Source organism: Atta cephalotes (genome assembly GCF_000143395.1).
Source record: "Atta cephalotes unplaced genomic scaffold scaffold00077, whole genome shotgun sequence".
Classification (NCBI taxonomy): Eukaryota; Metazoa; Arthropoda; class Insecta; order Hymenoptera; family Formicidae; genus Atta; species Atta cephalotes.
Genome location: NW_012130141.1, coordinates 564450 through 578361, shown reverse-complemented (window position 1 = coordinate 578361; position 13912 = coordinate 564450). Strand labels below are relative to the sequence as shown.

Here is a 13912-nt window from a genome sequence, read left to right as displayed (position 1 = left end):
ACACACACACACACACACACACACACACACACACACACACACACACACACACGCGCACACACGCACACACACGCACACACACACATTTATTATTGCATTTATAAGTATACTGTGTATATACTGAGATGCATTAATTCATTGAGTCAGTAGTAGCGGTTTGACTTGCCGACTTTGAGTCGATAACGCTCAACGCGCGCGCGTTTGAAATAAGAAAAGATATTGGCAATAACATGTAATAAAATAATGTGTTGAAATTTATTACGTATTTTTGCTATTGTATTTAAAATTATATATTCCTACAGAAATGCATAAATTATATCTTCGTTACATTTACACTGCTCTTTATATATCTAATTGTATCAATTTATGATTTATATTTTATAATACGTTACATGTTATAAATTAAAAATTATGCAAATATACATATAGCATAACAGAGATAATATATCCTCATATATATTTATCTCCGTTGTACTATACGTTTATACAATATATAACTTATAACACATTATAAATCATAAATTTATAAGATTCATTATGCAATATAGATAGGTTCATCATTTCTATTGATAACTATAAATTCTTTACATTTCATGTCATACTTATGCATCTCATATTTCTCTCCTCCCTCCGTAAAATTTAATATTGTTGAGTTATTTAATATTCCTTCGAAATTATATTCGTACATTATGTAGTATTGTATTTTTTGTAATGATATAAATATTATAATATATTATTTATTCGAAGCTGTTTTATTCACTCTTTTTTGCTCGATATACAGCAAAAAAAGTAATTCGGAACTATCTGTCGATGTTGATTTCAGAATTTCCTTCGCTGACGCAGAGAAATTCTTTTCTTTTGTTATAATCTTATTTACATATGGCTAATAAATCTTATTTACGAATGGATTATAAAAAAATATTATCAATATGTAAATGACAAAAACAAAACTGTTTGAATTCAGTATCCAATATTACGTGTATCAAAAAAAGACAGAAATAGATATACAATGAGTGCAAAAGTATTCGTACAGAGAAAATATTTTTTAAAAAACTTTATTTTTAATAAGTAAATATTATTCAGAGAAATGAGTCATCGAATCGATATCGATACGATTTCAACCAATTTGATGTCAATTCAATGTTTAATTGATGATCATTTCTTGTTAGGTAATTAACAATTTATTCATAAAGAATAAAATAGACTGTGTTTCTTAAAATTATATATACATAAAGATGTACATATATTAATTATAAAAAATATATCATTTGAAAAATTATTCGTAAAGACGAGAAATTTAATTTCTAAAAGCAGAACACATGCGAAGTTTGTTTGTTTATATTAGAAGAACAGAATGTATTCATTGTATAAAAATGCTAATTAATGTTTTCTACAAATAAGACTTTTTTTATAAAAAATTTTTTTGTACGAATACTTTTTGCACTCACTATACATACATATAGTTTACGAACAGGATTAAACCAAGCCAATAAAAAGGATAAAAGATAAAGAAAAAATGTAGGTACCAGAGTACGCATTTGCAAAAGTACACGCTCATCAATTAGAAATTATCTTTATTTCACAGTTCTTTTTATGTAATCGTACCATAATATTTATATGTCAATACTAGATAATTTTCTCGTGCGAAGAACTAATTGAAGAATATATCAATTCTGAATCAATAATAATAATATACATCATCGATCACAATATGCGAGCAATCTGATATTAATTGAACATCAATATAATGAATTTTCGAATTCGATTATTTAGCTTTCTTTACACATGTTTTTTTGGAATATGTCATAATGTATTAATATCGTAATGTATTAATGTCATAATGTATTAATGACGTAATGTATCACTAGAGATATAAGGAGCCGATAGCAAAATTTTTCTCTGTTCCTTTTAACAACGATTATTCATTATTATAATGTATGCAAATAAAACGCACGCATATATAACAAAAGACATCATCACATCATAATTGTTTATAACAAAAAACTTGAATTAACGACTTTAATTCACTTATTGTTATTAGAACATAAATTTTATTTTTCATAATCGTACAATAGAAATTCAATCGATTATAACTTATCGACGAATTTAACAATAGCACATGCAAAAATTAATATAGTATCACCACATTATCCTAGTCAAGAAAAAAAAAGAATGTCATGCGAATTCCAGATTCACGCAAAGCAGCGAAGTGCGACATACGTTATTTTGTACTCTCACAAATAACGTGATTGCCGTGTTTTTGACATAATAAAAGATAACGATGAGGTACGAACTATCGTGCCGATCTTACGTTGAGTAAGAATCTACGACTAAATGCATTCTCGATAGTAAAAACAAAAGAATATATATATTTTTATTCCGGTCGCCTTAGGTGGGAAAACCCTGTGAGATGAGATCCTTGAAGACGCCGGCCGCGAGAATAGGAACGTCCGTAATCTGAAACAAAAATTGAATCGATGAGAATGAGGAGACAATAGCGTCGTTTGGACATTTTCAAAGAATATTGTCACGGAATATCGCGAAATGGAAATATGTATTCTGCGCGTTACGCAACCAGGAGAAAGATAAATAAACACGCGCGTATGGATTGTAGCGTCGTGTGAGTCATCGCGCACAAAGATAGTCTGCACCGATAACGAAATAAGACGCAATACGGCGCGGGCGGTGTACGCTTACATTTCGCGATAATTCGCAATGGAAATGTTTGGGATATCTGATTCGACTAGCGAAGCTATTTGAAAGCTGAATCATCGAACGTAGTGAAAAATAAAGATGTGCGCGATCATTTCTGATTTTTTTATTGTTATCCATCTCTCCATATGACAAAAATACAATAAAATATAAAAACTGATAAAATATGGAAGAACGATTAAGAATCGTGTCTACAAAGTCTTTGCAGACTTTAATTTAGCGAAATTAATCAGGAAAAATTATAAATCATTTGTAATTTTTTGTATCGTTCTGAAAGCTGCCATGAATACGATTGAGATACTACGCGTTTGAAATATCCAACTTCAAGGTTGACAATAAATAACATTCAGCTAATTTCATAATGTCGTTCTATTAACTTTCAACTTCAACAAAGATAGCCAATAGAACGTAAATAGAACTAGTAACGTCAATAGAACTAGTATCATCAAATGGAATGGAAAGTACCTAGTATTAGACAGTCTTTACGGAGCGATGGACTGACGTGAACGAATATGCTCGAATCTTGCTGTGAGGTAAAGGATGAAGGTAAATGACGTCACTTTCACGAGAGAACAAAAGCGATTGATTAAATATTACATCGGATCGTGTCGACGATCGAGCACGAGCATTGAAATAAAATCGACTCGGTGATCTAACCTTTTATGCCTTGCTCTTGCTCGTCGTCTGCCGTTTGTTGTGCTCGGTGTTCATCAGCTTGGTGAGAAGCTTTCTGGAATGGCCGCTCGGGTCGAAGTGATTCGTGTGCGCGACAGCCTCGCGTTTGCTCCTCTGCTTACCGCCGTGCGAGGTGAAGATGTGCTTGTCGTAGTCGTAGTTGAAGTGCTCGTACTCGTCGACGTATGCCTCGGACATAGTTCACGAGATTCGATATACTCGGGGACGGTTGCGGAAAGAAAGTCGCGGGCGCGACGTAAATACGTAAAGTATCGCTCGACTGGAATGACTCGACCGGGGAGATCGATTCGCTACTGGTCGCGCGGCGTTCGCCGACCCGCGTTTATATACGGCGACCCGGTTCCGCGGGCCGCTCATGCGTGTTTCGTTCGAAGCCGAAGCCGTGCCGGCGCAACAAGGCCCGGTTTCTTTGCCGGCCAATGGCGATGCAATACTCTCTCAACCAGACGTGACCAGACGACAATTCAACACGAATCTAATGTATCATGTTTTCCTTTGTTAATTCCGCATAGGAAAAAAAAGTAAAAGGAAATGTCTTCTGTTTATACAACTGCGTAGTACCTATACATCGAGACGATAACCTTTTGCGGCGTAGATCCCGTCGATAACATATCGAGAAGTTCCATTTCGATCTGATTTTTTCGCAAAATTTTATAACTCCCGTGGATTTCGATTATTTGTATCAGTTGCGGAAAGAGAAACAAATTAATTAAGAAGCGAACAAAATTGCACAATAGTGCAACGTTACGACAAATATTATGTATAGGACGCTCGTCAAAACATTACAGTATAATAGTTTATACATCGTATGATGCATTCAGATATTTCCCCAAGCGTAGCGTTGAATGTTTTCAAGGACGAAAATAATTGGGCAGATAGAACCACCTGGCAACATTGTAAAGGTACGCGCTGTATTGTTGTGCAGAGCTGATCCTGTGTGTTGAAGCCTATATAGATCTATTAGCAATAAATACACTTACATACGTAATTTTTCAGAAACTTTAGAGCGATTTTAACCAAGCTTTAATTGTTAATTGTTGATTAATTTATCAATTGTAATATCCTATTAACCATTTTATTAATTTGAAATCATTAATATTTTATTGTTCAATGAAAAAAAGATAAAGGACAATGAATTATATATTTAAAAGTATTGTATATATTTATATAATTTTAAGCGACTTGATCAGAATATTTATATTGTAGAATATTGTCTCAGACAATCAAACATGTCAGCAAAATAATGCGAATTTATGATTACTTAGGATGCAATTTGCCATATATTTTTCTTCAACGATTTTGAGTATATTAACAGCTTAGCAATACACAAGCAACAATGTATTGTTAGCAGTCAATGGAGAGATAGCAGCATCAAATTTCGTGTTGTCGACAATATGATAGCATTATGTGATCCTATAGATTATTATTATGATATAAACGGCAACAGTACGAATTTTGATGAAGAAGATTTTGAAGTTGTCAGCAAATTGTTGCCAAATTACTGCCTAAAGTTGTCATATCGTAAAGACATTAATTTGCTAACAAATATGAATTCAGTTGCTATAATTTTGATAGCAATACATATATATTTGCAAGTAACATATTAACAAGGCACTTTGCTATCTGGAATAACATAAAATTATTAATATTGTATAATTAGAAATACATATTTTAAAAATATTTCATTGTATGCGATCATAAAATAATCAATTAAAACACTCGGATTTTTGTTGAATCCTCAATCAATTGTTTCATATTTCATTATACTGACATATCAATATAAAATATAAATAGATAAATGCAGATAACTTCTACAGACACTGTTATCTATATCATAACAATACAAGTTGAAAATCTGTAGATGTAGTAAATTAATTTTTGAGAAGTTGTTGAATAACACATTGTTGTCAGAAACGTAATCGCGTATTTGAAAATAAGCAGAATATAATTTAATTATTGTGAACGATTTCTCACGATGATGGTTCTTTTCATACACGAGGTCTTCACTCCCGTTGCTTTCAATAGTTATTACTTACGTGGCTAATCTATATGTTCCAGACGACCTAGAAAATTCCAACACGTAAGCTCACCCGACGTCCAAGTGCATTGCCTTCTGCGAGTTCTATAGAGCGTGTATTTCCAGCGCTCTGATGCCATGTAACAGTGCTGCTTTTAGCCAAGTGCAGATTTCTGAAGGTAGCTCTTTTATACAAAACGATATATTTCTTATCTTGTTAAGTATTTGAGAAAACATTGAGAAATCGCGCAGTTATGATATTACTCTCTGCATCAAATTGAAAACATTTGTAAAAATAAAAAGAACCGAAAAGAATGGAATAAAAATAAACGGGTGGAAACGGATTAGCTATACTTAAGAATCAATGTTTATATGTTGATAGGAAAAGCGCGTATTAGGTCACATTCTAATCGTTTGCAAACTGAGTAGATGTGACTTACAATCTTGTGGAGGTGTGGCGAGACGCTCGTAATGGGGACATAAACAACTTGAGAAATATTTTGTTGTTACATTCACTGAGCGAATATGGATATCATCGCGTGGTGCCGCTGAGGAAAGCTGATATCACGCATTAACACATGCGCAATCAATCGAGCTTGTTTCTACGTCGTACGATGTCAATGTACAAGGCGAAGTTATTGAAGCGTAAAAGACGCGTCTCTCACCGACGAAATCTCTCGATTAAATTAATCTGTATTTTTTAATTACACGCCTTGTTCGTGACGAGCTCTCCTATAAGCTATATAATTTTACATATGAATTTTATTTAGCAATAATCTAAGTTTTCCTCCTTGACATTATATAAACAGAACAACAATTGATGATAACATGACAACAAAATGAGGTGACTGAAAAATGACTTTTAGACCAATATTCATAGTCGATATTTATATTTTAAGTAATATCTTAAGATGCTAATGCGGCTTTCTGATTGGTTCAAGACTGTACTTAAGATGATCTTAAATGTAATAATCGAGTATGAATACCGGCCATAGTAATCATTTTGGAATCACTTTGACATCATACTTGACGACTTGTGTTCTGTTTGAATAAGCATTACATTGAATAATCGATTAAACCTCGTAAAGGTAGTAAAATTGATAAACAATAAATTCTTTATGATATTCAACACTTATCATTTACGGGAAAATCTGATATGTTTGCAAAATCTATATTTTACATCAGCGACGAAATAATATTTATTTAAGTAGTTCACCGATGTTAATTAATGTTACAAACAGATGTTTTATATTCAAATATTTATTTAATTTTTTATTTGATGTTCTCATATTATAACGTCGCGTTGATGTTATAATTTATAATTAAATATCGCGTCTGCGAATCGTTTGTATTTCAAACCTCAGTTTCTTCTTTCTTTCATGGCGCATTTTATTTTCAAGGCCGAAACATTGTGATACGAACGATGAATTATTTCGATCATAAGCACGAAATACGTGCTCGTTTTCATGCACTTCTTTTGCCGACATTTAATTATAGCTTGTAGAATGTACTATCTCCGCTAAGTCAGCAGATGACAAAGTTCGGCCATGCAGCTTCTTCTTCTTTCTCCTTCTCATTTTATAAAAATGCCGTATAAAGGAAATCGTCGATCGAATTCGAAGAACGAATTTGACGACAACCAGACGAAAGGAAATTGGATACGTAGTACCGTTAATCGATTTGATCCTGATGGCTGGCATTAAGGCTCCCCCCCCCTCCTCCCGATCTGCTCTTAACTAATCGAGAGAATCCTCCCAGGCGACTTCAGACGAAACAGGTTTTATCGAACTGTAGAAGGAGAATGCTAATACAATGCCTTATATTTACACTTTCCAAGCGTCGCTGCTTGACGCTGCAAAAAACTCTAAAGCAAGAAGATTAGAAAGAGAGAAACATATCAAGCAGTGATATACGAAAATAAAATACGAAAAATAATTTCCCTCTAGAAAAGTGCTATCATCAAAATAGTGTATCACTTTACGTCAATTATTAAAATTTGATTTTATTGATTAACAAGATTATTTTTAAAAAATATTATAGAACGATTATTAGAGAATTTTACAGATTTCACAATATATGGTTACCTAAAGATTAAAGATAATCAAGAAATTCGTGAATAAATTTCATTAATGAATCTGTTGATAACCTTTAATCTTTTTTAATCTTTAGGTAACCATATACTATGAAAATGGGTCTAAGTGGAATATTGGTACGTGATCCAAAATAGTTTAAAACAGAAAATAATCGCAGTGATATCGACATCAAGGCTTTACGCCTATAAATAGCGCAGCAAGGCTAGAGATTTTCAATAAACATCACGTTCATGGAGCGTCATACAACTGTGCTGAGAATTTGAATCATACAAACATGTATTAATTGTGAAAAAAAAAAATTCCTTGATTTTCGTGTTCTACATTGCCAGGTTTGTGTACATCAATATTACGAAAATTAAAGGAAAGATAAATTCACGATAATATAGATATTATGGAAAGAGGAAGCGATAAGAACAAGATGCGACCAATGAGCGAGAAAGTGTAAAAGTTTTATATTGAACCGTAATACTGACACATCGATCTTTCAAACACGAATATTTCGCCAATAACAATAACAAGATTGATCGCATACATCCGTGTTATAGTCATGAGATTTTGTTCGGCATTGAACAAAGTCTCTTATCTTTCGCAGAAGATTTGTGCTACAAAATGATGGCTGGATCACCGGAAGGTGACTCATGCATGCGAATCAATTGATTCCATACACATCGCCACCTTTGCGATAATCAGCGTTCGCGAAAATTGTGGAATTTTCATACAGTACGACACAAGCTATGCTGCCGCGAAGTTTGTAGCGTTCCGTGACGTGTCCTAAACGTTTCAGACCATCGACCACTTGTTTAGGAATCCCATATTCGTAAGATACCTTGGGCGGAAATAGCTGGTGATGTACCCTCGCCGAATCCACCGCCTCCTTGACCGTTCGCCCCATCCAAAGTATTTTTGCTGTCACCTAAAAGCATACAGATTTTATTCGTGAAAATCGTCTATTGATTTGTTGATACTGGTGACGCTAAATAGAGATTCAAATTGGATTACATAGAAATTCGAATTGCGCAAGCTGTTAAATATTCAAGGTGTTACTGACTTGCGATATTGCCGTTGTAATTTTCGTACCACCAGCAGCACCCATGACCATTTTGATGTCGCCATTCCGATCGACCAGAACAGATGGTATCATTGAGGACAATGGCTGTTTTTTGGGCGCGATATAATTGTTGGGGCTTGGCGGCACACCGAAGTAATTGAACTGTGACGGAATGCTGAAGTCATCCATGCCGTTATTTAACAAAATGCCGGTTCTTTTGCTGACTATTCCGCTTCCGAAACTACAAAATCGTTAAAAAAAGACATAAAGGATTATTTTTACGATCCGTAAACAATGCGATTTTATAGATGGTATTTATAATTCATTCTTATTTTAAGATTGTTTTAAGTAATGTTTTAAAATGATAATATAGCCTCCTGATTGACTTATGATATTTTAAGACAGTCTCAAATATAAAAATCGATTAATAAATATCCGGCCTAGGAGACTTACTAAAAATTGATAGTGCTGGTAACCGATACTGCATCACCATTCTGCGTCAGCACAGACACGTGCGCGGTACCATGGTCTTCGACATTAGCATAGACAGGAGAACCATAATGTTGTGGATCCTGCCACGTTCTTGTATCATCTATTTTCTCTCGTATCGAGCGCGCGAAGCTCTTCGATGTCAGGTTTCTGATTATCTTTAAAAGAATTAAAATAGCATGCAATTATTAATTGATAACAAACTCAATAAGATTCAGAAGAAAAAGGATCGAATGATATGTTTACTTCGGTCATATCGATGAAAGTTCCGTCACCCAGCTTCGTCCTTAACGCGAACGCATACTTGAAAGTCTCTATCATTCTATGATATGTGAGAATTGTTGCGTTAAAGTCAGCTATGTTGGTTGGCGTGAAGTCGTAATCATCGAAGACATTGAGAATAAACGAGAGAAGAGCTCCGCTACCAGGCAATCCTGTAGTCAAGAGTTCCAACCCGTTCGAAAAATTTGATTGTATCGGTTGATTCCATGAAACTCTAGGCAAAAGTAAGAAGAATATATACTCAAGAGCTCTCTTTGTGATGCGGCGTTTATCTGTACTTAGAGAATTATCTGTACTTAGAAAAAAAAGAAATTCCTGAATGTTATTACCTGTACTCATTAAGATCTTTCATCGTTATTATTCCTCCTTGTTCTTGTAAATCGTCTACGAGAAGTTGTCCAATCGTACCGTTATAAAATTCGGTTGCGTTTTTCTTAGCAACAGTCCGTAGCGTTTCGCAAAGCATGTGGGGTTTAATTACAGAGCCTGGTTTACGAAACTCGTTAGTTGTAGGATCGACAAACAGTTCTCTAAAAGATTAAAAAAAGGATACATTTCATATATACTGCCATAAATATTTCAGCATTCATTATGGTTTGTATCTACACATTTAGTAAGTTTATACCTCAAAGTTGGATCATTATAAATGCTTTTCTTATTATATAAAAGTCCGTCATACTGTACTAATGTTAGAACATAGCCCTTTTCACAGAGGTTGATGCTCGGTTTGAATAAATCCGCCCATGGCAATTTACCGAATTGTTGATGAGCTTCCCAATAACCAGCCAGTTCACCGGGTACGGCGACTGCCAGTGCACCTGTCAATTAAAATCCGGCAGTATTAAATATTTTTTCATACGATTAGTTGTTTATCGAAAAATTTTTCAAAATTTACCGAATCTAGATGCATTTGCGGGTTTGCCAGCGTACATTGTAAAATTCGCTGCCAAAGGTGCGCGGTCCCTTGCATTGAGAACGAAAGTTTGGCGTGTAGATCTTTGATAAATAGTCATCAAAAATCCACCACCGAGACCTAGACTCTGCATGTTCACGAGTCCGTTGCATATTAGCGCTGCTAGCGCAGCATCCACTGCCGATCCGTTCCGTTCTAGAATTGACCTGAAAAAGAAAAATTAAGCGTATTTATCGAGTTTATTGATTATTCTTGCGAATTAAACAATTCACATCTTTGGTATACACACTTGCCAATAACAGCGCATGGTGCTCCGTCCGCGCAAACGGCACCGCGTTTGAAAGTTCTTAACTTACTCCACGACGGTGGCTGGAAGCTTTCTGGATCGGGCGGCACCAAAAACTCATTATCTTGTGAATCGGATGTACTGTTACGTGCGTACGCACTTAGGCCAATGATTATGGCAATTATCAGTGCAGCTACGATAGCGCCAATTATGATCACATGATGTACGCGAAATCGTGATCTGAAAAAGAGCAATAATATATTGATAAAAACATTATCGAAACGTATCTCATGATCAAAGTGATCACTTTTATAAACACGATGTTATTGTTCGTAATAATGATTTTTAACAATCTTATTTTTCACAAGTTATCAAATCTCAAAAATAGCTTTTTGTGTGCATTGGTTTTATCGTTGCATTTTCCTTATATTGCTTTTTTTCACTATATATATATGCAGTATATGTTCAGCTATTATTGTAGAGACCGTGTATTTTAAGAATTCAGTAAATATTAAATATTATTATAACATATGACTAATTTTTCTTTATGAGTTTTTTTTTGTTAATATTAACTGATTGCTCAGCAATACTGACTATGCTACTACGCACTAGATTAACTTTTTTTCGCATTTTTTGCAAGCAAATAAAATAGTAATCAGTATATTAGGTGGGAAAAAGTGGCGTTTTTTTAATGCCATCAACGGGAAAAACGCCATGAACTTTTTCCCATATCTAATATGTAATTTGTTAAAATATAAATTAATACAGATTTATGTTAATTTATTTTTATAATTTTCACCTTTAATGTTAAGATATAAGGTAAAAAATGATTAATATGTTCATTATTTATATACGTGCACACCGAGATTTATATTATTTGCGAATTTTATATTATTGAAACGTATATACATTTTTCAATATTAATACATAATATTAATTGCTTAGAACTTTGTATCGTTCGATAACAAATTTTTCATGCATGAATATGTATAAATATGTATAAACATACGTAAATACGCATAAATAAATATTCATAAACATTATAATTATATATGTCCATACATGTATATCCTTTTTTCTTTTGTAAAATTACTTTTTAATATAATAGAAATAATAATAGTAATGTGAAAACATTAAAAATAATTAAAAAGATAATTTTCGCATTGTTTCAGAAAAGAAATGTATATTGCGACTAAGCTACGATTCGTCGAGCGATAAAGCTAGTCACACACACTTTCCGTACTAACAGTACTTACTATTAGAGGCTCCGTACAATAAAAGGAACAGGGAACAGAGAACAGGGAACAGAGAATAAGAATTTCAACGTATCAGAAATCATGTATTGTGGAATACAGTTTCTGATAGGTCGAAATCTTATTCTTTGTTCTCTGTTCCCTGATTCTTTTATTGTGCGGAATCCCTTACTGTTACAGAAAGTGTGTGTGACTAGCTTAACGCGTATATTTATAAACAATGAATGTTATATTGATAAAACAGATGTCTGCACTAATTCGAGGATTATTGTCAATCTGCCAAAACATTGTTTTCGATAAACATTCGCCTATGAATACGGTCACAATTTCGACGAAATGGTGCAAAGGACGTTTTTAAAATGCTTCGCTCCACCCATTCTATTTTTTTATTTTTTCATAAGGAATCACGTCGTGTCCACTTTTACATATTATTCGAATTCTGTATAAGCAAATATAATCTCTGAGAGTTATTATTTTTGTGCGATATCATGCTTTATACTATCCATAATGACATATATTGCTGTACGCAATGTATGAATCCAGCATAAGTGTTAGAAGTATTATATATAGAGATTGCTGATCAGAGTAACCACAGTCAACTACAGTCAACGAATGTGACTGCGAGCAGATCGTTATATTAGAACGTTTTATTTTTTATAGAAACAGTAACAATTATTTAACTCTGTCTAACAATTAAATGCAGTATATCGTGTGTGAGTTCGTATTTGACACATTCGAAAACGTTTTTTCCTTGAAATTATAATAAATTAGCAATTAGATGGATTTGATCTAAAGATTCGTCAACAAAGCAAACGATATTTTATTCGTTTTATATAGCTGACACATTGAAGATTGAGGAAAGTTAAGGTAGGAGGAAAATAATGAACGTATTGTTCGATTGATAAAATAGTTTACTGCATTTCGTTTAAATTATTTTTAACATCTTTTAAAATTTTCTAAGATTTTTATTGTTGATTTAGCTTGTGTGTGTTATTTTATATGCCAACGCACACACTCAGATTTTTATTCTGTCCGAATAAAATTTTATCTATTACTTTTTTCTATTATTTATATTATTCGCTATTTTTTGTTATATTTTATATGAAGAATATCTTTAAAATATAATAATGTGTCATTACTATTATTATTGGAAAGTATTTTTTTTTTTTTCTAAAAAAATATGTCAAAGTTTAATACATTATCTGATGCAGTGTTTAATAAAAATGTAAACTTTAAGTTCATATTTACAAATTAGTTTTTATTTATCACTTAGTGACGCATTAAAACGTCAATCGGTATAATTTTAATATTATTTAGATTACTATTATTTTTAATGAAGTAACAATCTATAACAAAGATAGAATATACCCAAAGATAGAATAAGTCACGATAACGTCAAAATGATATTAAAATGAATCGGAAATTATTGAAAAATGATTTTTAACGATCATTTTAGAGTTATTTTTACATCATTTTAATACTATATAATAACTTGTTATTCTATTCCCACAAAGTATCATATCATTATTAAAACTGTTGAATCATTGAATGCATTTGTGCATTTCAACAAGAGATGCATCATTACATCCTTATTGTTCGCCAATGTTAAATAAGAATAAGATGATGTCTGTGTTGTACTGAGTTACTTGTTGGAAGGCATTGTTATTATTTTCAAGCTGGATTTTTGGCATTAAATCATTTTTGATAAGAAATATAGAATTGTTTATTATTTAGAATTTGAACAATTGAATTATCCTGTTTATCTCTATAATTAATGTTTATTTCTCTATTTAAGAAATAAAGAACGTGTAATTGAAAGTATTAAAAGTTTTTAAAATTTTAAAGGTATTAAAAATTTTAAAGAATATTAAATTTTGATTTACGAGTTTTTCTCTGCTGTTTTTTTATATGTATTGTTTTTATAGTTTTATATTCATATTTTACGTTGAATCATAAAATCAAGCAAATTGCCGATATCATCAACGAATCATTATTCTAATGAATGCGAGTTTTTCATTATTAATGATAGCGTTTGCAAATTATCATTACATAATAGCAAATTATTAATTCATATTTGTTTCATTTGTTTGATTTGAATCTAATTTTAATATAAATATATTCTA

General features: G+C 32.5%; 2 protein-coding genes across 2 annotated transcripts in view; both read right to left on the bottom strand.

The window, feature by feature from the left end:
* Window positions 1-1557: 1557 nt before the first annotated feature.
* LOC105624407 (nuclear protein 1) lies at window positions 1558-3585 on the bottom strand. The gene is made up of 2 exons (XM_012205774.1): window positions 3370-3585; window positions 1558-2457 (listed from the first exon to the last, which is right to left on the bottom strand). Exon 1 carries the CDS (start codon window positions 3583-3585, stop codon window positions 3373-3375), a length of 213 nt encoding a protein of 70 aa, XP_012061164.1. The 3' UTR covers window positions 1558-2457; window positions 3370-3372.
* A 4361-nt stretch (window positions 3586-7946) lies between these two features.
* Window positions 7947-13912, bottom strand: part of LOC105624406 (gamma-glutamyltranspeptidase 1-like) — a 6913-nt gene continuing 947 nt past the window's right edge. Inside the window, exons 3-10 of the mRNA XM_012205773.1 lie at window positions 10540-10776; window positions 10233-10456; window positions 9963-10155; window positions 9667-9867; window positions 9302-9551; window positions 9020-9213; window positions 8567-8807; window positions 7947-8431 (exon numbers count right to left, since the gene is read on the bottom strand). Of these exons, the coding sequence (XP_012061163.1) occupies window positions 8168-8431; window positions 8567-8807; window positions 9020-9213; window positions 9302-9551; window positions 9667-9867; window positions 9963-10155; window positions 10233-10456; window positions 10540-10776 (1804 nt within the window). The 3' untranslated portion in view covers window positions 7947-8167. The remainder of the gene's footprint in view (window positions 8432-8566; window positions 8808-9019; window positions 9214-9301; window positions 9552-9666; window positions 9868-9962; window positions 10156-10232; window positions 10457-10539; window positions 10777-13912) is intronic.